At 46.5% G+C, this 26,363-nt stretch overlaps 1 protein-coding gene across 1 annotated transcript; it reads left to right on the top strand.

The window, feature by feature from the left end:
- The first annotated feature begins 2,078 nt into the window (after nucleotides 1–2,078).
- Nucleotides 2,079–25,557, top strand: KLHL12 (kelch like family member 12). The gene is made up of 11 exons (XM_075521531.1): nucleotides 2,079–2,335; nucleotides 7,882–8,035; nucleotides 8,822–9,039; nucleotides 11,679–11,828; nucleotides 13,667–13,781; nucleotides 16,344–16,450; nucleotides 17,436–17,631; nucleotides 18,875–19,033; nucleotides 20,228–20,326; nucleotides 23,399–23,585; nucleotides 23,949–25,557. Exons 1-11 carry the CDS (start codon nucleotides 2,111–2,113, stop codon nucleotides 24,073–24,075), a joined length of 1,737 nt encoding a protein of 578 aa, XP_075377646.1. The 5' UTR covers nucleotides 2,079–2,110; the 3' UTR covers nucleotides 24,076–25,557.
- Nucleotides 25,558–26,363: the final 806 nt, after the last annotated feature.

Below are 26,363 nucleotides of genomic sequence, written 5' to 3'. Positions count from 1 at the left end.
TTATATTAAACTTATTCTGAAAATAAATTATTTACAAATATTTACAAATATTTACAAATATTAGCTTATTCTGAAACAGTGGTACTGTGGTGAGTTTATTTGTACGTTATTTCTGAGCGCTATGATGTACCTTGCTCTTGTTTACACATTTACAAAGGTGATGGGTTTTATTTTCTTTGGTTTAATTCCTTTTTCCTTTTTAAAAATACTTACTTAAAAGGAAAAAATATATGAAGAACATTAATGTGGAGAGCAACTCTATAGATCTGTCAACATAGAAAAGAATGTGTACCTATTTCATAAGCATACAGTATAACAGTACTTTCTGTACGATAGTTTTCATGCTTTGTGATACAAAGTTTAAATTCAATATGCAATTTTTACTGTGGCTACCTTAGTTTTCCTCGGATGTAAAAGAATATCTCAAAAAAATAAAGGGAATCATGGATTTTTTTAAACAGGTCTTCAATACTGTCAGGGATTTCATATATATCCTTGGAAAATCAACATGAGGTGCATGCAGAGGCTGATTTGATGTGTCTGTTGGGAAATGAGGAGTGCATAGCGTGAAGGTAAGCACTGGGCAGGCATATGCTGACTTTTTATCTCCATTACTCCAGGCTGCATCTCTCGTGAACTGACAGTCTGTTCTGACACTCTGGTCAAACATCCCTCTTGATTTTAAGCTCCAAGAGGACCACATGATGATGTAGTCTGACACAAATTTTCACTTACTGGTACCTGCCTCCAGCACAATAATTTCTGCTTGAACTGGATCTAGAGAAAGAGACGCTGCATGCAGATTTAAAGATCCTACATGGCAGGGCATCTGCCAGCTCTGAAGGTAGTGGTTAACTGCCCTCCTGGCTAAACACTGATTGCTCATCTCCAGCTGCTGGATCCTGCCAAACCTTTGCTTGCTAGATTAGCACTACTAAGGTCTAACAAATCCTCCGAACCCTTGTTCTACATGCAGCCTCAAAACAGACTGATCCTACCTCTCTGAGGAGGAAGTTTATGAATTAATGATCAGCCTTCAGGTCAGGATAATATCTTAACCTCCGTGTACAGATTTCTTAACTCAGAATTTGTTCTACATTTAGCCGAGAATTTATCTCAGGTCACTAACAATGACTCTATACCGACTACCTGACTAGATGTATAGCTTCAGGTTTTAAAATGCATCCCCAGCCACCTGGCAGGATGGAAACGAGCTTGAGGGCAGGGGGAGGAGCGGAGGCGGCAGCCCCCGTGAGCTCAGGGTTGTCAGCTGGAGGCGATCTGCCGGAGATGTTGAGTTGTGTAAGTGGGAAGAGCTCAAAAATAGCACTCGTTTAAAAATCCTGGAATTTTAAAGCGGTATTCTGGGGCTTCACTCCTGGTCTGGCTCCGGCAGTCCCGGCAGGGCCAATTCCAGGGTGTTCACCCTCGAGGAGTGACAAAATGGGAAGGCAGAGCGTGACCCGTGCCCGGCACTCAGTGAGGGACCTGCCCATGCCTCCAGGCCCATCCCCACCAAGACAACGGCCAATTAAAGTGTAATATTTCACTCGAACTTCCCCAGACCTGACCAAGCCCAAGCCGCTCCTGCCGCTGCGGGCCCGGGCACCCGCCCGGCGGGGTCACGCTCGGCACCGCTTCTTCCCGCTTCTGTGCGGGAGCGCTCGGCCGGGCCGCGGGCCCAGGATCCCGGTCGAGGCGGCGGAGGCCGGCGCTGCGGGGGGGCGCGGGGCCTGGCCGGGCCGGGGCGGCGGCAGGAGCCTGTTGCCCGGCAACCGCGAGGCACCCAGGGGCGGGGTCGCGCGGCGCCTCGGCGCGGCGCGATGACGCCATCGGAGCGCGCCGCGCGGGGAGAGGGACGGGAGGGGGGGAGGCGAGGTGTGCGGGCCGGGACCTCTCCCCGCGGCGGTGAGTGCGGCCGGGCCGCCCCGAGCGGGCGGCGCCGCGTTTCGGCGGGGCCGCGGGCGGCCTGTGACAGCCTGTGGCCGCCTGTGGCCGCCGCCGCGGCGCAGGGCGGGGGCGACCCGGGCGGGGCAGGGAGGGAGAGAGGGAGGGGCGGCGCGGCGCGGCGGGAGGGCGCCCCCTGGCGGCACGGCGGGCGGGCCGTGACATGTGGCCGTGCTGGCTGTGCCCGCAGGTGCCGGGCGCCATGGCCCCCCCCAAGGACATCATGACCAACTCGCACGCCAAGTCCATCCTCAACGCCATGAACGCCCTGCGGAAGAGCAACACGCTCTGCGACGTCACCCTCCGCGTGGAGCACAAGGACTTCCCGGCCCACCGCATCGTCCTGGCCGCCTGCAGCGACTACTTCTGCGCCATGTTCACCAGCGAGGTCGGTGGGCCCCGAGACCGCGGGCAGCCGCCGGCCCTGGGTGCTCCGCGGGTGGAGGAGGCAGGGCCGCCCACCGCTCGGGCTGCTCTCTGTCAAGCTGCTCAGCAGCTGGGCCTGGATCCCCCCGTGGTGGCCTAGGATTCCCCCCGGTGGCTCTAGATCCCCCCGTGATGGCCCTGGGTCTCTCTAGAGCCCCTCGTGGTGGCCCTGGAGCCCTCTGGATCCTCTCCTGGTGGCCCTGGATCCTCTCGCGGTGATTCTAGGTCTCCTCATGGTGGCCCCAGAGCCTTTTATCGTGGCATGGTGGGAGTTAGAGGCTGCAGTGGGACCGTGGTCCTGAATCACTGCTGCATGACCAACCTGTGCACCAGCGAGCTGCCAGGCTGAGGAAGGCTCTGATACATTTACTGATTCTTCTAGTGGTGGTTTCTGGTCTTCATGCTTCTGGGCATCTTTCTTGCCGAGGGTACCAGCCCTAGTGCAAAGCCGTGCGAGCCATGGTGTGTGTCTTAGACCGGGTGGTGAATTAAGGCAGCCCTTTAAAGCTGAAATGGGGGGTGTTTAACTCACGTTCTGGTCTCTGTTTCGCGCTGGCTGATCGGCTGGTATGTGTTGGGTTGTGCTGTTGCTCTGGTGAAGAGAATGTAACCTCTGGCACTGGCGGTGGGGGGGAGACTATAAGCCCCTGTTGCTGTACGCAGCAGATCTCGCTTGTGAGGACCTTTGCTCTCACAGTGCTTACTGTATTGACGTGCACGCTATTTTTCTGAATCACTGAAAGGTAATATTTGAGTTAAAGCTAGCACTCATTCGTAAAATATGAGATGCTTTGCCTGGCTTTGTCTTTTATAAGTTTGAATCAGTCTTTGTGGCTTTTTCTTACAGAAGATGCTTTCCTTATCCTAGCAACTTCCCCATTAGCAGGGAGAAAAATTACTAAGTAGCTCAAAGGTCCTAAAGACCTCTCTGCTAGCCCAGTAGTCCTTGCAGGAAAGAATAATTTTCTTCTTTGTTTTATCCAGCAATGAACACTGTTGGCAGAGATGTCTGTGTGCCTGCTTCTCTTTTTTTCAGTGCTGTGTTGGGTCAGCGGGTGTCTTAGTTTTTATAGTCCTGTGCAAAGCAACCAAAAAAAGACATATGTGGACTGCTCACATACCAATATATTTTCTGTCCATGTCTTCATGAAATTTGTAAATTTGTCAGGTTTATGCTCTTTCTCTGCATAAAGGAAATGTAATTAAAAAAAAATACACAAAGCAAATTCAGTCCCTGGAGGCTGAAGTTCTCTGTTTACCAATAGCTTCAACATACACAGCAGTATAGCAGACTATCTGTGATTCTTTGTGTTTGCCCCTACGTCAGTGTCTTTGACTTCCTGGACTTTATCTAGGTAGTCTACAGAGATCTGATCACTCTGTGTGCCACAGAACGTTCTTTGTGGCTGCTAACAAAGGCTGAGGATTGGAATACTTTGGATCTAAGCTGAGATCCTCTCTCATTCCTTTTTTATACTCTCATTTTAACTGTAACATTGTAGTGACCTTAATTCATAGATGTAATTCTTCCTAGAAAAATAAGTGCACCCAGTGCCCAGTGGGCATGATTGCTCGATCTCTCACGCTTCCAAATTACCACTGCTTTAAGGGTTTTACTTCTTTTGCTTAGTTTGTATTTCTTCCAAATTTGCTTTTTCGTATGGAAACCCCAAAATGACAGACCTGCCAAGTGGCACACACAATTACTGAGTGTTTGTGGGAGAGCGTTCTTTTCAGGAAATGACAGCTTGGTAAGCCTCAAAGTGGACCTGCTTCCTATGTGTGTCAAAGACAAGTATGTCGATGAGTGTAAAGGGACAGCATTTGGTTGCTCTCCAAACATTTGTGGGTACAGTGTGTTTTGGCCATGGCTGTAACTTGAGGGAGCTCAAAATGATGGATTGCATAATGGACTAACAGTCTCTGCGAGGGCTTCCTTTGCATTTCATCGCTTGCCTCCTGTGAATTTGGGGACTACTTGGCTAGCTGTGATGTGTGGCTTTTGCCTGACTTGGGCTACACAAGGCTTTGTTCAGAGCTGATCCCTGGGTTATGCCCACTGTCATTCATGATGTTACATCTGTCCATGGCCAGTGTAGCACTGAGACTGTCATCAGAGATTATCATCATAAAGAACTGCGTTTGTCGGTCCCTGTGTCTCTAGTTTCCTTCCTTCTCTCACTTCTGACTTTTAACATTTACTTTAAAAAGCACTCAATCTTACTTAGTATTAATTTCTTCACATTTTCCATTCCCATTTTCCAAAATGAGGAGAAGACACTGGTCACCTGTTGAACCTCTGGCTTTTGACACTTTTCTCTGCCCCTGTGCTGAGTAGTGTGGGAAAACTGAAACGCCCATCAGTTTTACCTAGAGGGTTCTTCCTTGTGAAAACTGAAGAGCAGTTTTAGAAAATGCTCCCCTGGATCCCAGTTTTGCACTGGTATTTCTGTCTTTGTTTGGACAAGTTAGCCTAACTCAGGATGTGTTAAGAGCTGATCATTGGCTCCACCTCAGAAAGAAACTAGTCTGTCTTCTCTTGGAGGGTATGTTCTAGAAATGGAAGGGTTTTTTCCCCTAGAACGTGGAGAAATATTCTTCTTATTCTGAAAATAAACAGCTTCTGCTTCCAGATTCTTACATGGTCATCTTCACTGTACTGTGAATGCCTTCCAGAATGTGGTGAGCCACATATTAGCGCTGTCATGCCAGCATTTCTTTTCCCCTATAGGTGAGAAGAAATTGGAGGGGTTCATTACAATATACTTTTGTGTATCTGCATTAGTGAAGGCAAAAACAAGAAGTGGCCTTGGATGAGAAAGTGATTCCAAAATTTTAGGCCCATTCTCCTGCAGTGAGTTGCATGATTTATGGATGGAATGGGAGACAGCAATGTTATGTTTCATGACAGAGCTATGACCTGCAGCCCCTGCCTTAAGGCTTTCAGCAACTTAGGCATCCTGGTGTAAAACTCCTGATGTCTCCAAGTGACTCTCCTTAACTATGGGGATGTCTTTTCCTGGACGCTCCAGTTGATTTCTGGATCTGTACTGCTGCATACTTTTAATGACATGTTAGAGATGTGCTTCTATTAGGAGTACCAATCCCTTATTGCTTTACTTCCTGCTGGTTAGCAGAATTCTGATATTAAACAACAAAGGGGGAAACTAATCTGAAATTCTAACAGCAGACATGCAGAGATATGTCTCGTACCACTGAACACCTGCAAAAGGAAAGCTGCTTGTACTGTGTTTTGATTAGCATTGCATGACCATAATTTTGCATTGCTTCCGAGTCCAAATATGTGGATGTATGGATAAAAGAGGGACACTCTCTGTCCCAACAGCACAGCACTAAGCACTGTACGCAATTCTCTAACACTGCATATGCAGTCTGGAGCTACAGCTCGGAGTCTTCATGGGATGTTCAGAATCAAGTTTTCTCCATTCTGAGATCCTTCTTTAAGGTGTGATGCTAGGCTTGCAAGTTATTCTGCACCACATACATTGTGTGAAGTTACTTGAAATATTTTCTTCCTTCCAAGCAGTCTTGGCACATGAGTAAACTGTGAGCCAAATAACAATCAAGTAGTGGAGTGTAGCTGAAGTACAAGGGAAGCAGGAGGTGATCATCTCTATAGTATCAGTGTTGTCCCCGTGGTTTGTGTTTTGGTCAAGAGTATAAAGAGAGTATGTGCATGGCTGATTATTGATTATTGAATATTGGTTGTGAGGACAGGAGCTTCTTTACCAGCTCCATGCCTATCTGTGAAGAACAGATGTCTACAGCTTCTACCTGATGCAGTGTAATACGTTACCAGGAGGTCTGGTGCCCTTGTAGTCTCCTGTCAATAGATGTTTGCAACTTATTATCCTCTTTCTTCTAAGTATTTATGGTCTACATCTCTATTTGCTTGTTGGAATCATATGAACATCTTGTCTGATCAGTTCTGACCTTTGGTGACATCTGTACCAAACAGCTTAGTCTTGTTTAGGGAATGTTTCATCGAACCCAAGTTAGGAACTCATTTTAGCTTCTAAATGCAATGCACACCCTGTCATACAGCAGGTCAGACAAGGTAATTTGCTGTTCCTTTCTGACTCTGGATGCCATAAAGTTTGTTCGCTGTGTCAACAGACTTGAAAAGTCTCTTCCCTCAAATACTTTGAGTATCACCATTACCTCCTGTGTTTCTCCTCTCTCCTGTGAAGTGTGTATCTCTGCATCATAGAAACGGCTCAGTCTCAGCAGAGACATTTCTTCCCTTCTGCTGCTGTGTCATCGAATGCCTCTGCAGAGGAATATCCTTGACTGCTCTTGTTTTCTCTGCTTCTGTATTACCTCCTTTTTCCCCAGCCATGGCAGATTCTAAGCCAAGTGATCATGCTTTGATCATGCTTCTGTTCACTGAGTCTCTGCTCAATCTGTCTGTAACCAACTTCAGGCTCATTCTTGGCAAGAAAAGTCATGGGCTTTCATCTGAATCGTGCTTGCACTGATACTGACTACCTCTTCAAAAATCATGGGGAAAAAAGGTTGGTTTTGCAGCATGCTGCATGGAGATATCCTTTTGTTGAGGTCCATTCATGCTGACAAGCTTGCAGTTATGTGCAGGGTGTGATTAGTGAGTTCACCTGCTAGCCCACTGTTCATGAATCATCAGATGCTGTGCCAGCAGCTTCGTGGTGGATGCATTAAACTACAAAGCTGATGCTTTGTGAAATATAATCTTAGTTTTGTACCTGTAGAGGTGCAAATTTGGTGGATTCACAGAATTTACTGTTCCCAAAGATTGACTGTTGAGAGGGTAACATTCGTTGGAAAAAACAATTATTCCAAAATGATGTATCTTAGAAGTGATAAAAGGGTCAGGGGACAAAGTCAGGATTGTGTAAGTACCATCACTGTATGCTGTATCATTTTACTTTCAAATGTTTAAGCTAAACCTACACTAACTTTTAACTCTGAACTTTATGGCCTATAAATAGTCATTCTTCTTAGGAACCTTCACCATAAGCTTGCAGAATGGATCAGGAATTGAACTGTTAGGAAAGATTTTTATTTGGTTTGGTTTTAGAGCAGAGTAGTGAGGTGGGGACTCCATGTAAACTGCAACATGTCATACACATCCAGCCCAGGGAGGAATCCCCCTGGACTGTTTCATGTAGTAAAGCTTGGAGTTACTGCATGGAGGAGAGAGTTTAATTGTCTTGCACAAACGACGCATGTAACTTCTGCTATCTCTAACCTCAGCTTGTTCGTTTTACAATGCAGCTTGACTGTCCTCCCGATCCATAATGAACTTTGCCTCTTTTATTCACCCTGTAAGTGAATTCTGTAGGGAAATTCCCTCCTTCCCCTTACTCTTTAAGTGAGCACAAGAAGAGAAAGGACAAATCTCTGTTGAAACCTCTCTGACAGATCACATTTTAAAAAACTGCTGAGCATTGTTGGCTTTTTCAGTCACATTACTGAAAAATAAACCTTTGTCTCCCTTCTAATTTGCAGCTCTCAGAGAAAGATAAACCCTATGTAGATATCCAGGGACTGACAGCCTCCACCATGGAAATCCTGCTAGACTTTGTATATACAGAAACTGTTCACGTGACAGTAGAAAACGTCCAAGAGTTGCTCCCAGCTGCATGTCTGCTTCAGCTGAAAGGTAATTGCCACGTATCAGCACAAATTGCACAATTGCTGCTGTTCAGAGATTTGGTTTGTCTGACCTTCTGTAAATGGAAGAGAGATTGTGGGAGGCATGATATTAATAAGTACTTATGTCAAACTTCTTCTGTTGTCTTGTGCGCTGTGGTCTCATTGGTAGAGTAACTGCCTTGGGTGGAAAAAAAGATGATAAAACAGGTTATTATTCCATGCTTTGGGCTACTGTATTTCTGCGTGAGAATTCCCAGGAGGAATTGTGGGCTGTATAGCACATAAATGTTACAGCTCAGTCAACTTATAACAATAAGCAAATCCTTGATGTCATTTGACCTGCCGTCATAGTATGTCTGGGTTGTAACAAACTGGTTGATGTCACTGCACATGCACCTATGGAGCTATCCCAGGCAATTACCCAAATCCCAGGCAACTATCAAAAAGACATTGGAGAAAGCCTAGAAATCTGGTAGCCATATCCACTAGCATATACATTTTTTGTTTATAATCCATGGATTTGAGTCTTTTCCTACTATCAGATTTATTTCATTTTTTTCATTTAAATAGAATAGCCAGAGATCAAAACAGTCCAAACACATGGTCTACTGCTTAGTGTTTTCACATCCCTCCAAAGAAATATTTGCATGTGTGTGGTTCTGTAGTATTTTTAAGCTTGTTATTTGAGTTGGATTTTCATTATTGTTTAGAACTTTCTTTTCTGAAGCCCTTTCCAAAGCAGTGGATTGGTAGTAAGCATGCAGTGCTCATTCACCCCTCCAATTTTCCGTAGGTGTGAAACAAGCTTGCTGTGAGTTTCTAGAAAGCCAGCTGGATCCATCAAATTGTTTGGGCATTCGGGATTTTGCTGAGACACACAATTGTGTTGATCTAATGCAAGCTGCAGAGGTCTTCAGCCAGAAACATTTTCCAGAGGTGGTTCAGCATGAAGAGTTTATCCTCTTAAATCAAGAAGAGGTTGAAAAGCTCATCAAGTGTGATGAAATTCAGGTAAAACCTGAAAAGTACCGTTACTGTGCAAAGCATTGAAGTAAAAACGTTGAAACCAATCAGAAATTAGTCCATACTCCTAGGGTGGACTTCTCACACATTTCCTGAGTTTGAAATTTAATTTCCAAGAAGCTTCTTCTAATTTTTTAGCCATGTAATCTCAAACTGATCAGTAACATGTAGCTTCTGTGTAAGAATTTGTTGTCACACAAGTGTTTCTTGCAAGTAAGGCAATCACAGTTAGTTACCTCTGTGAGTTCTTGTTCCCTTGTCTCCTTCTTTCCCTGGAGGAGCTTTCAGAGGTTACAAAGACAAGTTGTCTCAATGCCTACATTTCAGAAACACCCCCAAGACTTTAACTTCTATTTGTAGACCTTTGCATGCTACTCAGCAGCACAAGGAATGCATGTGTCATCCCAGGCATTTGGGTGTCCTCTACTTTTACAGGCAGCAGAACGCATGGTGGTGCAGGGTAGTCTTCAGGGAGTTATATGCAAATTTTGTTCCCTTAAGGTTGGTTTCTGGAGGATTTATAGCCAGGTTCTGGCTGGAACCTGTCAAATACTTTTTTCCAGATTTTCTATGAATATGTATGTTCTTGAAAATTGAAATAAGTTGAACATTCCTTGATAATGGGGAGTGGAGTTGGGTTTTTTATTGAGATGGACTTCATCAAAAGTTGATGTTTGCTTCTGTTCTAAAAGAAGTGATTGAAGCAATCACAATTCAGAGTTCCCAGTAACATGAACTCTTAGAAGCAAACCGACGTAAGTGATATCTATGGTAGAATTCCTGAAAAGCCAATACAGGGATAGCCAGAGGAGGATTCTTGATGTATGCCTTGAAAGTCTGCCTTGAAAGTCTGCCTTGAAATTGGCCTTCAGCCAAGCTGACATCCTCTTGTTAATAAGTCTGCTTGACAAAGAGCATGCAAGATAGCAGTGAAAGACCCTGGCACAGGCTGAGGCCAGCAGTGGAGAAAGGCTGAGTGTTTTTGGTGTTTAACAAGCCGCAGCTTTACTACTGTGAGGGTTTGAGCTTATGTGGGTTGTGGCAAGTACTGACGTAACGCTTCTGGACAGTGAAGAGGAAATAATGAGGAACTTGCGAACGACCCAGCCAAACTGATCAGATGATCCACACAGGCGAAGTAAAATGCATTGTGCATTGGAAGGACTGATTCAGGCCTTGCAGGCACACAGTGGGGTGTGCATTCACCTTAAGGAAGTGAATGAAGCAAATCTAGCTGTTGCTGCGCCAGTGCAGAGGTGATGTGCTGTATCGGAGAGTACTGAGGGAGCACCCTCGGAAAATCCCCTGGCTGTTCGAGAAGTATAATGGCAGGTCCTCACTGTGATGCTGTGGTTAGTGTTACTCATCATTTATCAGAAAACAGAAATTATTTCCCAGATAACAAAACTGTTAAATACATCAGAGGACAGTCAGTTTGGGAGGGGATAAAATGTTGTGGGATTATTGCATTTGAGGAGGAGGTGGGGAAAATTGAAAACAATGAAGTACTCTGCTCTCCTTTTGAGAGCTCTAATTGTCCTTTCCCTGTAATTCAAGCAGAAAGAGGCCATTTCAAATTACACTGTAACAAATATAAATCAATGGCTTGGAAGAATTGCCTTACATAATTAACCTCTGTGGCTCCCTGCTTCAGAACATTCTGCAACAGACAGCTTCAAACTGAACTTCAAAGTGTACCAGTCATACATCAGTGGGAAGGCTCAATCCTCTTATTACAGTATCTCCTTTTATTTTCGTATTTAATAACAGTTAACAGACCTCATGATAATAAATTCATGTCTGATTTGCTTTTACATTGGATGATCTGAAGATGTGCAAAAAGAAAACCAAGCCTAAATAATGTATTATAGAGCTTTTTACAATTCTTTTGCTTTTGGTAATCATAGATGTCCAAAGCACCTGAGGTTCTCTAAAAGTATCAAATTTAGATTGTTTAGTCAGTGTAATCTCTGGAAGTGGTGTAAGCACTAGCATGTGCTGGTCCTAAATGGAGAGGGAAATAAACCTGTCAGAACAGTAACATTCACGCCCTGGGGTTCTTCACTCTGAAATCCAGTTGTTTACAGTTTCTTAAATGTGGATTGAAATTAAAAAAAAGCCTTAAATGTACCTGGTACGGTTCGGGTGTTAAAGGGGCAGTGCACGGGGCTGCAGGGGTTTAAGTGAGACACTGCTCCGCGAAAAGGAAACGTGATTCTGATCATCTTTATGATGGTACTTTGCATTTTGCAGGACCGTAACTCCTGTTCTGCTGAGAAGTCGGGGGAGCTGCCCTGTGAGTTACAGCCTGTCACTGGGCTCTCTCAAAAGTGGCGGCTCCCAGCTTCTGGCTCTGCTGGGTACCATAAAGCTTACTTTTCTGGCACTCGTACTGCCAGTTGTTGATCTCAGCTGTAAGGAAAAAACAAATGCAGTTTTAAGGAAAAAAAAAAGAGGGAATTTCATAGTGCTTGTAAATACAGCTCATGGGAATTTCCACAACAAACTCTTACTTGAAATGTCCTGCTCTCTCGCTAGCAGTGTCAACAGCCTGGAAGTTGTCTGTTCCACAGCAGTTGCTGAAATATTACCCTGCAGTCTGATCAGTATATGTCTCCTCTTTCCAGGTGGACTCTGAAGAGCCGGTTTTTGAGGCAGTTATAAACTGGGTGAAGCACTCAAAAAAAGAACGGGAAGCATCGCTGCCAGAACTGCTGCAGTACGTGCGCATGCCGCTTCTCACTCCCCGCTACATCACAGACGTCATCGACACCGAGGTATCGGCAGCCCGGGTCTGTGGACACAGAACAGCTAGGAGCCAGTATCTGTGTGTGATTGCCATGTTCCCTGGTTAGACTCCTGCTGTCCTAACAGAACGTGTTAAAAGCTGCTTTCTCTGCTGATGCTTTTTGATGCTGACACTATGGAGTTGTCCCTGTTCAGCTGGAGTGCCCAGTGTTTTACTCAGTAGTAGTTTGCTGTGCCAGCAGTTACAGCATTCTACTTTTCAGCTGGGAGGGCACCCCATCCGCAGCAATTAGTCGGTTGTCTCCTGATATATGTAGCACCTTTCTGTTGTCATCTGCTACAGTTTTCTAACAAGTGCTTTCTGCCTTTCATTCGTAAGCGCTAGCAGGTCTCCTTCTCTATAGACCTGGCATGCGATCCTAGGGAGGAAATGGCTTCTCAGAAATTGTTTCAGGTGCAGATGGCAAGCAGGTACCTTTGAATGAGAAGGACAGCAGCTGTGTAGGTCCAGGGCCAACTCACAAGTCAGAGCCATATCTAATGCTGCTTCTTTGTGTGGCTGGCATGTTGCAGAGGCAAACCAAAATGTGGATGATGATAAGAGATAATTAAGCTTTTGCAATGGAAGTTTAATTCCAAACAGGGAGTGATGCTGCCCCATGCAAGGTTTGACAGGAAGGCACAGAGAAGTTCAGGCCAGCATTCTGTTTTGATGGTGATGTGAGGTAATCAGTGGTTACTAGCCCTTGTCACCTGACAGGTGCTGAACGTTGAATGACAGACTTCTCTACATAGAGAAATGGCTGATTTAGCAACATCCATCTCTAATGTGATATAGCTGCCTTTTACAGATGTTCTTAAATAAGGGCAGCTAACAGGCAGTTAAGTTGTGCCAGAGCTAAAATGTGTTTAGTCAGATTGTTATGATCCCCTTTAAACTGAAATTGAAGCTAACGCCAAAGGGACTGGTACCAAAACAATTAGATCTGTTCCAAAACCAGCCTAAGACAGTGTGTATACAGGGCCCCAGCTTTCCTACTGCGCAGGATGGCCTCTCCAGACTGGAGGTGACACACACTGGTGGGGTATCATCATCTTGGGACAGCGTGGAGAGTAGAGTGTTGGCCCTGTGTGGCATCATCTGCTCTGAACACGCTGGCCTTCTTGCACAAGCACCAAGAACTTGTAAAAATAAATCTTAACTTATTGCAGCAGCATATAGCACCAAACACCCAAAGGGAACTGAACGCTGAGCATTCAGAGGAGGTTGGTCCAGGCCTGCAGCCTGGGAGGGTAATGCAAGGAGGAGACGAGACTGTCCTTGGGCTGCAGTGCCCCCCACTTCTTTTAAAGAAGACCTTACTGCTTCTGTAGCCTTTTTATAGCTCCATGTCCCATGTGCACAGGGATCAAGCTAATAGATCCAGCAAAACTGCTTTGTTGTACTGTGGTCCTTGTTTCTTCTTTGGCAGCAGATGCACACAGAGAGTTGATACATGGGGCAGATCCAGCCAAACTGATTTCAAGTGTAGTTTCACTGCCAGTCCCCCTTTTCAGACATACTTCTGCTGGCTTAAATGTAGCAGAAGCGGTTGTTCCTTAGTTTTCCAATATAGTTATTTTCATTATGGAACCTGCAGTGCCAGACTTTGTGTGAGAACTGAGCCATATCTTTTTAGCTGCAGTCCAGTCTTAAGTTGTCTTTGCATTTTCATGTGTGCAGTGTTTGCACCATGACACTACTAGCCACAGCCTGCACACAAGTCATTTTAATGCTGTCTGAACTGATGAGAGTTGGCTTTAGGACAGTTCTCATGAGGTATCTTAAAATACATTGCATGGACCAGTGACTCATGTTTTTCCTCAGCCTTTTATACGATGCAGTCTGCAGTGCAGAGACCTTGTAGATGAAGCTAAGAAATTTCATCTTCGGCCCGAGCTCCGGAGTCAGATGCAAGGACCCAGGACAAGAGCACGTCTAGGTGAGCAGCAAAGGGAAGGACAGTGAAAGGTCTGGGGCATTGGCAGGTATTGTATTATACACCACGTCTAGTGTTGTAATTGTGCTTGTAACGCACTGTTAAAACACGACTTGTAATTGCACTGAAGTGCTTCACAGCAGTAACTTGTCGATCCACAGTCCCCAGTGGTACAGAAAGGGGACTGGAGCAAAGGACAGAGGTGGTTTTTTTGAGAGCACAGTTGCTTAGTGGCATATGCAAGGGACTAGGTGGTTGCCTTTAATCCCAGGCCTCTGCTGTAACCATAAAACGAGTTTCCTGAGTTGTTGGTACCTCCAGATACATTTGTCTCAGCATGCAGCTGTCCAAGAAGTGTGGGAAGAGTTTCTTCCTGTCTAAAAAGGCAGGTATCAGTGTCAGAAACAAAAAGAGCTGCGAGGTGAGACAGCTGTGTTACAGTGAAGTTAAATTTTCAAAGGGAATCTCAGAGGGGAAGGCACAAGGAGGGAGATGGAGAGGTCCCTCTTTTTCCTTTCAGAGGTACTTCCCTCCCTGTCCCCCCACCCCCAGTCTTGTTAAGGCAAATAAATGATTATTTCTTCCTCTATTTCAGTAACTCCTACCAAGCACAGTCACTGAATTGTTGGGAGAATGCTTGGCTTAGGGCTATAAGCACTTGAGAGCAACATAAACAGTAGGAATGACCTGCAGAAGAAGGAAAAGTATTTTACTGGCTTCTTCCTGACTGTGGCCATTCCTTACCTGATGCCCCTTCTCTTAGCTTCAGATTCACTCTCTCTGGACTGTCTCTGCTCTGCCTTTATCCCAGGCACACTCACAGGGCACTGCTATCAGTGCCAGCATTGACCGCTCTTCCTGCAAGCAAACCTCCCTGCGTGTTCTCCAGTGCTGCTGCTTGTGTGGTGGAGAGGGACCCTGAAAAACCCTTCAAGGCCACTTCCTGTTATTAACACTGTTTTAAGGGACAGAAAGCAGTTTATCCACTAAAGGAGAAGGGCAAATTAGGTTTGTCAGAGACACATTGATTAGATTTTTTGGCCTGAAGGGAATGTTGTTATGATGTGGTTTGACCGTCAGCATAGTCCAGGCCACAGCCTGTCTCCCGTTTTTCTGGGAACATCCTACATCGGTTTCAATGACATGCAGTTCAGCTCAACCTGTCATTTCATAAAGTCACGTTTCATTTCATTCGTAGTGGAAATGCTTCACCCGATAAAGGAGACATCACAAAACTGTTGTATTGTTTAATTATACAGGCAAAAACTGTGCACCTTATTGCTAAGGTTCATCTTCTGGATTCAGCCCTACCTTTTTTAATTGATTCAATACAGAATCACAGAATCATACAGGTTGGAAAAGACCTTTAAGATCATCAAGTCCAACCGTAAACCTAACACTACCAAGACCACCACTATATCATGTCCCTACTATCATGTAGGGTCTCTACTATCATGTCCCAATACCACCTGCTGTCAGCAATGCTCTTATCATGTGTCACATAAACTGTGATCAAGTTGTGTATTAACTTTCTGTGGGATAAACTGAAGCGATTGCACTTTTTGCTGCCATACTGCACGGGAGGCTTTCCAAGTTATTGTTGGAGCTCTTTTGTGAATCCTTCCCAGTTATTTTTTATATTGTTCCCCTTCATCTGAGGTGGCAGCTGTTTTGCTTTGTGACAGGCAGGGTCTTGCTAAATCTTTGTTGCTCAGTGTTCGGTCCTTCTGCAATGAAAGCTGGAGAATTCTAAACTCTAGTAAAACTCCCTGTTGCAGGAAGAGCCCAAGGGATTCAGGGTATGCTCATCTATTTTTAAAACAATGATAAAAACCTACCACTAAGGCAGTCATTACAAGGGAAGTTAATAAGTCTCCAGGTCATAAGTGTTATTTAACTCTCAGGGAGAAAATAAGAAAAATTCAGGGACAATCTCAGAGAACAAGAGGTAGAGGGAAGGCAACTTTGAAATAAAATACGTAAGACTTAAGAGAAAATTCCTCTGAAAATATTTCATGAATTCTTCAGGCTTCAGTCAGCCTGACTTGTTTCTCAGTGAAATGGTGAACAAAGGTGCCATCCAGTCTGGATGTCACTTGCAAATGAGGGGAGAAGGCCCTGTTTTGTGAGGAGGCTGCAGGGAAGCAGCCATCCCCCTTCAGCTTTCATGGGCTGGTAAGAGGTTTGAAAAAAAAAATCATGGAAAGACTACAAAAGAAGATATTGTTGAGCCAACTTAAGCACCTAACTTAGCCAGTTTGTCTTCTCGGAGTCCCTCTAACATTAGGAGGAACAGGCCTCCAGCAGACAGCTCCTAACACCTGAGTTAGTCTTCCTGCCAGACGCCCTGGGAGAGTTTCTCTCTCTTTCTCCCCGCTGAGGATAGAGGGAGTCCAGGTGTCTGTACCCAGGTTAGGTGCCAGTTTCAGAGTAGTGATGAAAACAGGGATTTAGAGGTGACTTGTTGCACCAAGGAAGGCTCAGAGATTCTTCAGGTGATTCCCTTGAGGTGACCCTTTGGTTGTGAAGGGATTGACTTGACTTTACTCTCCCTCTTTGCTCTAGGAGCTAATGAAGTCCTGCTTGTGATCGGCGGCTTTGGCAGCCAGCAGTCACCTATTGATGTTGTGGAGAAATACGACCCGAAGACTCAGGAGTGGAGTTTCTTGCCAGTAAGGGACCATTTTTGACCACCACTGGGTCAAACAGGCTGTGATCAAACACTGATCCTGTAGCATCAGCCATATAACATTCCTCTTTGGGCTATCCTTTGCGTTTTGCTTAGAATTTCTGCCATAAATTCTTTAGAGCTGCTGAGGTTTACATAGTGAATGCTGAAACCGCTTCACATTTGCAGATTTGCTAAGTAAGCTTTGTATAAGAGGTGGTTGTCATATTTCTAATCAGATGAGCCTACAGAGACCCACATCTTTGTTGTGGGAGTGAGAGCTATCATGTTTCTTATTGAAGGGGTGTTAAGCTTTAAGGTTAGTGATGATAACTGAAATGTCAGTAGGAATAGTATAATCAGTCCTGCTTTCAGGCAGGCTGCATGATCTCTCTGGTTTCATTGTTTCTGAGCATAACGGGAGATTGTAGGGAAGAGAGAATTCCTGCACTGAGGACTATTTCTACCCACATATCAAATGACCTTTATCTGTGTGAAATGGTGGAGAACTGCCTCTTCTTTAATATTGCTAATCACAGAAGACCCTCTATCACCTGGTGTCCCAAAATTCTGTTCTTTTTTGGAGGCTAAAAGCTTCAGGTATTTTCATCAAATATGCCGAGTCTCCACATTTTCCCATTAACAGTCTCTGCAGGGAGCCAGTGGGAGGCATACAAACCCCCGAAGACCATCAAAGATTCAGTAGCAGCATAAGATAAATGACATTTAATGCAAAATATTTTAGTGCAAAGAGGCCTGGCCATGAGAAGAGAGCATGGCAGAGACAGAGTACAGGCAGAGGAAGGCAGACGCAGTTGTTAAGCATTTCAGCCAGGGCTGTATCCTTTAAATCCGTAGTGCTGTTTGCCTCTGTGGTAGTGGGCCATTTTCCAAAAGAGCAACAAAAGAGGATGGAAGAACAGTGGTTGGTCTCCATGAATCAGTGTTATTTCTTCTCCTTGACCTTTTTATTCTTTGTACTGCTTTAGAGCATCACCCGTAAGAGGCGCTACGTGGCTACAGTGTCCCTGCATGATCGGATCTATGTGATTGGGGGGTATGATGGTCGCTCTCGTCTCAGCTCAGTGGAGTGCTTGGATTATACATCGGATGAGGATGGCATCTGGTACTCCGTGGCTCCAATGAACGTACGGCGAGGCCTGGCGGGAGCCACAACCCTTGGAGGTATGTCCTAGTCACCATACTGACAGGGCAGTACAGCCTGTTCAGTTCTCGTCCTGAAATGCCCTGAGCTGGTATGTGCAGAGTGGGATGGCTCTGAGGGAGGAGGTGAGCCTGAAATTCTAGCTTCTCATCATTTGGATGTAGAAATGGAAAACTTGCCCACATATCCTGAGAGGAGCTCTGCCTCTGCTTCATTCTTATGGCATGTGTCTGTGCATCGAGGGAAAGGAACTCTCTGAGGGATTATGGAGTGGGAAGCTCTCGGGGTGGTGACAGTGTCGCGTATTACTGAGCACAGGACACCAAGTACAGCAATAACCATCCAGCACTGGAGAGAGGCTGAAACTGGAGCATGTGCAGAGGAGGATTCTTAGGGCAGACTTGGGAGAAGAAAACTACTTTACTGAGCAAACCAGAACACTTCAGCTTGCTTATGCTGCCAAAGCAAAGGCCAAGAGGGGATATGATGGTTCTCTATGAGTATAACTTGGCATGAGAAGGAAATGGGCAATATAAGAATTGAGTAAGAACAAATGGTTATAAACAGGCCAGGGGAAAATTGGTGTGGAAATGAGAGGAAGTTTTCTAGCCATTAAAATAGCAGTTACTCTAATGAATATTCTGTGCTTTAATGCTTATATTAGAATATCTTCTTAATAATTAATATTGGTTAAATATTATTCATTTAGATTGTTAATAATCTATTCTAATGAAAATTCTCTTAAAGATACAGCTGCTTTGAAGATGACAGATTTGTGAAAGTGTTGCATGAATTAGGTTATCCAGTATAAGGGACTGATCTTGATGATCCAGGCATGTCTTTTGGATCTTCTTTCCTTTTGCTACCTGCGTGTTTAGTACCTTGTAAGCATTTACTCTGGGGAGGTGCTGACAGGATGCTAGTGACAGGCAGGGTTTGGGCATGGCAGTGTTTCAATAGGTTCTGCAGCATGAAAAAAATAACTGGCATGTGTGTGTTCTCTTTCGTCCATCAGCAAGAAGCAGATTTAAGGGCCAGATGGGCTTTATGTTTGTTTAGTTTGTCGGGTCTGTGAGCAGGCTAATGCAGTGAGCTAAGGTGAGGAGACTGGGTTTGTCTTATCTTCGAATGTGCCAAGATCTGTAGCTGTTCCTGTGTTTCGCAGTCCATGTTGTAGGCTTGCTCCATCTGTGAGGGTCTTCTTGCTCCATGTGCATGCTTGATACTTGACTTGCTGAGTCCGACCTCTGTCTAACGTTGCAGACATGATCTATGTTTCCGGTGGGTTTGATGGAAGCCGACGTCACACCAGTATGGAACGATACGACCCAAACATTGATCAGTGGAGTATGCTGGGAGACATGCAGACAGCACGGGAAGGAGCAGGGCTTGTTGTAGCTAATGGAGTTATCTACTGCCTCGGTAGGTACCCTTAGGACCTCTAGGCATTCTGCAAATACTTGCTTTTTACAGAAATGACAGTGCAGATGCTGTCTGTGGGGAGCACCCATTATGTCATGTCCGCGTTAGAAGAGGAGATTTGACTTTGCTGCACTGGGCACTGCACAGCTCTGTCAGCGAATGCAGCTTGTTCTCACTGTCACCATCGCAATGCCTTAGACTGGAGCGGCCATATGACTACAGTAAATGCTGTCAGAAGCAAACTGGACACAGTCAGCCTACATTTGAGGGATGGCTGAAACGTGGGGGATGAGCAGTGCCAGCTGAGGTTTGCAGGGACTAGGCAGTGGCTAAGATGCCTTAGAGATGAAGCAGATAGCCGCAGGACAGAGGATGCATCTGCTCCACACAAAGCAATGTTGGCTGTAGTTCTCCAGAAATGTATCCTGAGCTGTATGTGTTCCAGCTCCTTTCTGTAGCACTCGTTTCATTTTCAGAGACCGATGCCAGCTTTGAATACGGTGAGAGTGGTAGAGGGCAAATCACTCTGAAGACTTCAGTAAGCTCGTTCTGTAGATAGACCTTCTGGGTCCCAGAAAAGGCAGGCCCAGCACTGTACCCACGTTTGGTACAGTCCTGTTCCTGGGGAGTCACAGATATTGGACACTGGTTTATGGGTTTCGCTTCCCTCTCCCATATCCATCTTCCTCACGCTGTCCCCCAAAGCAGATGCCAGCATGCTGCTCCTTTGCTGAAGCTGCACAATGAGATTTCTTGGTATCCTCTTGTGAAACAGCTCTTTGAGACATCCCAGCCTATACTGTGTAGCCTCATAGCGTCAGCTAGTGGCTGCAGCACACAGACACTGAGCCAGCACCCGGTCTGGAAGCTGTACAGCATCAACATTGGTATCAGCATGCTCAGAGGCAGCTCTGGGCAGTGCAGTGCTAACCTGGTTGTACTGGTTCGGAGAGGTGATCCTCTCTCTCAGCACGGCCCTGTGCAGTGTAGGGTTAGAGCTTGCTCTGAGCTGGCTCCAGTCTGGCATTGCAAGCTGCAGAGATCCTCTTTGTTCCACCAGCCCCGGCATGCTGTGAGTTGTGCTGATTGCAGTGCAACACTGTACTAAGGACGAACCAGGCATGTTATTGCTCTCTATGCAGAAAACATTTACCAGAAGTCAGACCCATGGTTTGCTCCTGTATTTTGTTTCAGGTGGCTATGATGGGCTGAACATACTGAATTCTGTAGAGAGGTATGATCCCCACACTGGACACTGGACAAATGTCACCCCAATGGCCACTAAGCGCTCAGGTAAGAGCCCACAGTCCCTTGAGGTCAAAATGTTTTGTGCTGCACTGAGGAAACAGTCACTGCTGGCTTGTCCTGCTGCCCTGGAGGATGTTTACTAGCCCCAGTGGGTAGTAAGGGATGATTTGGGAAGGGATGATTTTAGGACACGCTGACTTAGTTCCCCAAGAGAAAGATTAATTTTCACATGCCTGATGTCTCCATCCCATGCTAAGATATGTATAGAGGAATGTGGCAGCGGGGTTTATAGGTTACAGGGAGGGAAGGAAGTCTTGTATGACTTCCATAGCTAGGAACAGTGCGTGGCTTGGAGAAAAGCTAGCAAGGAACAAACTACAGACTGTAGTGCAAGATAATGGGACAGCTTGCTAAGTCAGTGCTCATCAGCTGCACAGGACACGGCAACAGCAGGAGTGCTCTGGCAGGCTGCTCCTTCACCTGCACTCTGCTTTGTGAAATGCTGGGCCTCAGCTCCTGGGCAGCAGTAACACAGCGAGCAGCGCTGCCAGAGCAGTGTCACGCTGCAACAGTCTTAGGCTAATGACTTGAAACATGGTGCAGTCACACATCAATTATCCCCCCACCAACTCTTAGTTTGTCTTTCCTGCTTGGCACCCTATCTGAGCTTTAAGTTTGGCAGTTGTATCTAGGAGAAAAATATAGTTTAAATCCTACTTCTGGAGTAACCTTCTGTCTTGGCTCTCCTTTGTTTTTCAAAGGAGTTCCTGTGAGGCTTGTGCAGCTCCTGTGTGCCCAAGTGTTGGCCCTCTGCTATTGCACTGCGCCGCAGGCCGCCTGCCCCAAACCTTCATGGCTGTGCTAGCGAGCAGCCGTGGCCTTGCTCAGCCACCTGTGGATGGGCAGGATGCTCAGTGCCTCCACAGCTTTGTGGTTTTCAATACAGTAGTTCTGCTGGGCTTACGGGCCCTCTTTCAAAACCCTTTTGAAGTTGCTTTTTCTCTAGTTCTTTCAATAAATGTCCTTTACAATTAGCCTAGGCAGCTTTGTTTCTGTTTGTTCTATACTGCAGTGTTCTTGTTCAGGGACAAGTGCTGGTTACTCAGTTAAAACTGGTCTCTGTTCTAAAAATATCTAAGCTTTCTTGTGCCTGCAGTGGCATTCACCAAAACCCCAAGCTTTAAATATTTACTCCTGTGACGGGGCTACTCCTGTTAAGTGTGGGTTGGGAAGTATTTCCCATATGCCAAGAATGGATTTGATTTAGAAGTTGGTTGCTTTCCACATCCAGGAAGACCCCACATACAAACACGTGATAAAATCTTTGGGTTTTCCTACCTCAGAGTCAACATGCAAGACCTATCCACGGATCTCTAGAAAGCTTAAAGATGAGATGACTTTCCCCAAGGGGTCTGTTGTGTGCACCAGAGAAGATGGCTTCTGGCAAGACCAAAAGCAAAGAGGTCAAGGGGAAAGCCTTTTATAAGAAGCGTTTCCCAGGTCCATGCTAGCTTCCCACAAGACTCAGAGGCTTTTGGTAGCAGCGCCTCGGCCCACAGAGCAGGCTTCTCAGTGCCACAAGTGAGCAGGAACATTGTGAGGCTCTCGACCCCGGCACTGACTCAGCCAGGTTCCTTCCTCAGTGCTGTCACCTGGAGCACTGAGGTCTGAAATGGGGGTGTGCCCAAGAACACTTTTTGGCCCAGGTTTTTGTGCTGCTGCTCTGTGGTAATACCACCCCAAACTACTAGTAGCTTAGATACCAGTTGCACTTGCAGCCTTCATCCTGGTATCAGTTCCAGTCCATCCATCCTGGTGACCTTGGACCCTGTAGGACTGCTTTTGCCCCAGGGCTTTGACACTCTTTCTAGAGCTGTCTGCCTGCGGGTCTTTGAATTTCAAGAAAGATCAGGACTAAAACTAATCTTCCCTTTATTCACAGAGATTGTCTCCTCCTTATGTCTCTTCATCTCTTAGGACAGATTCTGGAGGTAGGCCACCCCTCAGAAACCATGGCCATATTGCATTGCTAGACCCAACCTCCCTGATTAGGCCTTGGTCTGGTCTCTCTTCTCAGCCAAAGTCTTCCTTACTGAAGCTATCAGAGAGGCCACTGGGGCAGCCTGGCCATTCCCAGCTGTTTTGGTGCTCTCAGCAAGGACAGACAGTGAAAGTGAGGTTGCATTTAGTGGAACAGAAAGTTTCTTATACCCTGTTTGTAGAAGAAACAGATTGGTGCCCAAGAGCTGCAGGGTAGCTGGCTTGTTTCCTTCGGGATATTCATCAGTGCAACATGTTGATGGTAACAGCCTGATATGGTTTACGCTGCTCTCGAGACGCAGCTGGAAACAGCAGCGGCTGTTGGCAAGAACACCTAAGGCCACAAAGTGCGTTGTTATCTTACTGCATCCTTTGGTGCTTTACTTGAAGGGGGCTACAGAGGAGGAGCAGAGGCTGGCAGGGGTTTATTTTCTGCTGTTGTCATAAATTCCTGGTTGGGCCAACTGTATTATTGATTGCTTTTACTGGGGCAGGTGAGAACAGCTGTTCAGACAGATGCTTCAGTCACTTACACCTCTGACTGTGCATTGGACACCAGTTTTCATTTCCCTGCTTCCCAGAGGAGTGATGTCAAAGAAATCCCTCCTCCAGCTTCACATGGAGCAGCATCATTCTCCTTGTAACAGCCAGGGGCTGGGTGACACCAGGGAGCCAGAAACACCAGAGAAACCTGTCTCTGTGGTGACAGAGTCCCAGCCGGGTACCCACCAGCAGAGCGAGCCTTGTGCTGGTCTGTTCAGGGGGTTGGGGTGTCTTTCAGCCAAAGTGAACATCTCATGTTGCTACTGCTGCCCTGGCTGCAGTGTTGCTCAGTCCTGCTTATGCCAGAGGTTCAGCAGCATTTGGTAGAGTTACAGGTTTTCATGTATCGTATTGGAGACAACAACAACAGAAGACACTGGGTTATGACAGCTCTTTTGTGGGAGATATAAGCATAAGAAAATGTCCTCTGAAGAGGGAGGAACTGACCTAGTTCAGCCTTGTAACAGCGAGTCCCGGGCACGGTGCTGACAGTGTTGCTCATGGGTGTAACTGTGCCACCTTCTCTCTCTCCAGGGGCTGGAGTGGCTCTGCTGAATGACCATATTTATGTCGTTGGTGGGTTCGATGGGACGGCACATCTCTCCTCCGTGGAAGCCTATAATATTCGCACTGATTCCTGGACAACTGTAACAAGCATGACAACCCCCCGCTGCTACGTGGGGGCCACCGTGCTGCGGGGAAGGCTGTATGCAATTGCTGGGTAAGCGGCTGCCCTGGGCTGGAGAGGGAGATGCCCTGAGTGTCTGTTTGCTGGAACAAGTGAGTTCAGGTGACGCAGCCTGCTGCCCTGTTTCAGGTGGCCTCTCCTCACGTTTACATTTCAAGTTTTATGAGAGGAGACAGCCCACAGAGTCACTGTGCCCAACCTAAATAGGCAGCATGATGGTCCAGGGCCAAGACAGGCAGGAGAGCAGCAGCAGGCAGCAAAACAGAGCCTAATGTGGTGGCTTTATTTCAGGCCATTCCTGCTGTATGCAGCTGTCCAGTCTCCCAGGAAGGGCTCTGAACGCCTCAACCTCTTCCTTCAGCAGCATCCCTCACCTGTAACTTTCTGTCCTTGCAGATACGATGGCAACTCACTGCTGAGCAGCATTGAGTGCTATGATCCCATCATTGACAACTGGGAAGTGGTAACCTCCCTGGGGATGCAGCGCTGTGACGCTGGAGTCTGCGTCCTTCGGGAGAAGTGATCTGGAGGGAACTTACAAAGAAGAATATCCTAAAAAGTCTCGGCTGGAGGAAGAGTCCCAAGTGATTTGCAGTGACTGTTCTTGAGAGTTGTGGATGCTGTGGAAATAGGCACCAGAACAGCAGCTTTCTGTGCTGCTTTTGTCTAGAGCATGTGCATAAACGTGTTATCTCAGCAGTCATTTGAAATCGGGGGCTCTGTGTGAAGCTGGAGAAAGGTGGTGAAGTAAATCAGGAGAAGCTGCATTCTCTGCTGTTCCTGTGGCTGAGTCTATCGGCAGAGCAGAGATGCCCCCAGCCTTGGCGTCAGCCAGTCTGGTGAATGCTTCCAAGGACATGTACATACAACTGGGTGGTCTCTTCAGCCACTGCAGGACCACGCAGGTCCTCAGTTGCTCTCAGCCACGTGGATGTGTGAGGGTGAATCCAGCTGCTCTTATGTTCCAGCTTCAAATCATCTTGTACATACTGAATGTTTAAACACGCTCCTCAAGCGCACATCAGTGCAGAGCCAATTGAGCGAGCATGTGTAAGGGGGTCCTGCACTGTAGCTGAGTCTGCAGGTTCCTCACAGGTCTGCACACAAAAGGAGTCGCAGATTAAAGCTGTCAACTACTGAGACCCAAAAGTCTGAGGCTGCAGGGGACAGAGGGCAGGGGGAAAAGCACATTGCCTGGTGTAGAAGCAGGTCTGCAGCATTTGTGTTCTGATCAGGGGGCTCAGCAAGGTTCATCACATCATATTTCCCTTGAAAAGCTTGACAGACCCAGCTGCAAAGCGCTGCATTTTCTGGCAGCAGGAGCCTTGCTGTGATGTGGCAGTGCCTTTGCCTCCCGCCCCTGTGGAGAGGTCACCTTGCAGAGGCTGAGGCCCTGAAAGTAGGGACACAATTGCTACTGTCCACATTGATCTTGCTGGTAAGTGACTGGGGTTCATCCCTGGACAGACCTCTGTCCAGTGCACCCACATCAGCCTTTCAGTCAAGTTCTTTGTGTTGATTTTCCTTTTATCTAGGATTTTTCTGCTTCCAGGGCCATTTCAGAGTGACATCCACAATTCCGTTTTGCCCCTTGTTCTCGGCTGTTTATTCCCCTGCCTCGTAACTTCACATCCTCTTACACTAGCTATCCTTCGCCTGCCCCACAAACCCCAAGTGAGAGCTTCATCACTGGCTCACTAGAGCACTCTCTCCTCAGCATGTCTCCTGCCTCGCTGCGTTTCTGGGAGCACGAGCTCTCCTCCGCCGTCAGCTTGGCCCTGCAGTGCCTGGGCTCTGTATAGTGCTGCTCGTTGAGCTTACTGCTGACTCCTTGCTTGGGGGACAGGGTGGGACCAGGGACGTGGTAGCATGACTTAATTATGCACTTTCAGCCAACGCTCTGACCTTCCGCATTTGTTTCTATCACACAAGTGTTCTGTGGTTTTGTTTCCTATGTTTATTTTTTAATGAAAATATAAAGAATAAAATATTTCCTGAGCCAGCAGGAATTTAGCTTCTGTTTTCTACCTTCAAGGCATTTATCTAACTACTGTGTGGAGGGTATGTACAAACCCCCTGTTAGACCAGGCAGCCACCTTCAGCTGTGCCTCTGCCCTGGTAGTAAAAAACAACTGCTCCATCTGTTGAGATCCACGGCACAAAAACCTATCAGGCCTGGAGGACTGGCTAACGGGGTGAATTTGTTGCAAGATCTGCTTGAGAACAGTGTGGCAGCAGAGATGAGGAAAAGACTGTGACAATACTGTTATAACAGAGCCCGCAGTTGCAAAAAATAACAGCTCCTTTGTCCACCATGGAAATGTGGGATGAATGGAGCCCAGTATTTGTCTGTTGAGGGTGAGGCTACAAAACACCTCTCCAAAACCTTCTGGTGATTTCAAGGCAAACTGCAGTGTCCTTCCCCAGCAGCCTTTGATGACTCTAAATGCTATCCCCACTGCCTCGTACCCTAGTAAACACCTCGCCTGTTATTCTAGATTTTAAATAGCCTCTCCTGACACATCTCCCTCAGGATGAACTTCTTTGTCACTCTTTAACCAACCAGAAGTATGTGAGGAACCAAAACAGTAACAGGACTTGCTTGGGAGAGTGCAATATTCACAAGGAAGCTCTCACTGATTTCGTACATGGATCTGTCTTGCCCCCTGCACCTCTGACACCGGCAGTGAGACGGGCACGTGGAGGAGGAGTTCCAGGCTACCAAACCTGGAGCTCCTCTCCCTTCCCTGACGAGCCCTGCTCTCCTGCAAAGGCCTCTGGGGGAATTCAGCTCCAGAAGTGACTAGTGCT

Source organism: Mycteria americana, chromosome 20 (genome assembly GCF_035582795.1).
Source record: "Mycteria americana isolate JAX WOST 10 ecotype Jacksonville Zoo and Gardens chromosome 20, USCA_MyAme_1.0, whole genome shotgun sequence".
NCBI lineage: Eukaryota > Metazoa > Chordata > Aves > Ciconiiformes > Ciconiidae > Mycteria > Mycteria americana.
This window is presented reverse-complemented; position numbering and strand designations above follow the sequence as displayed.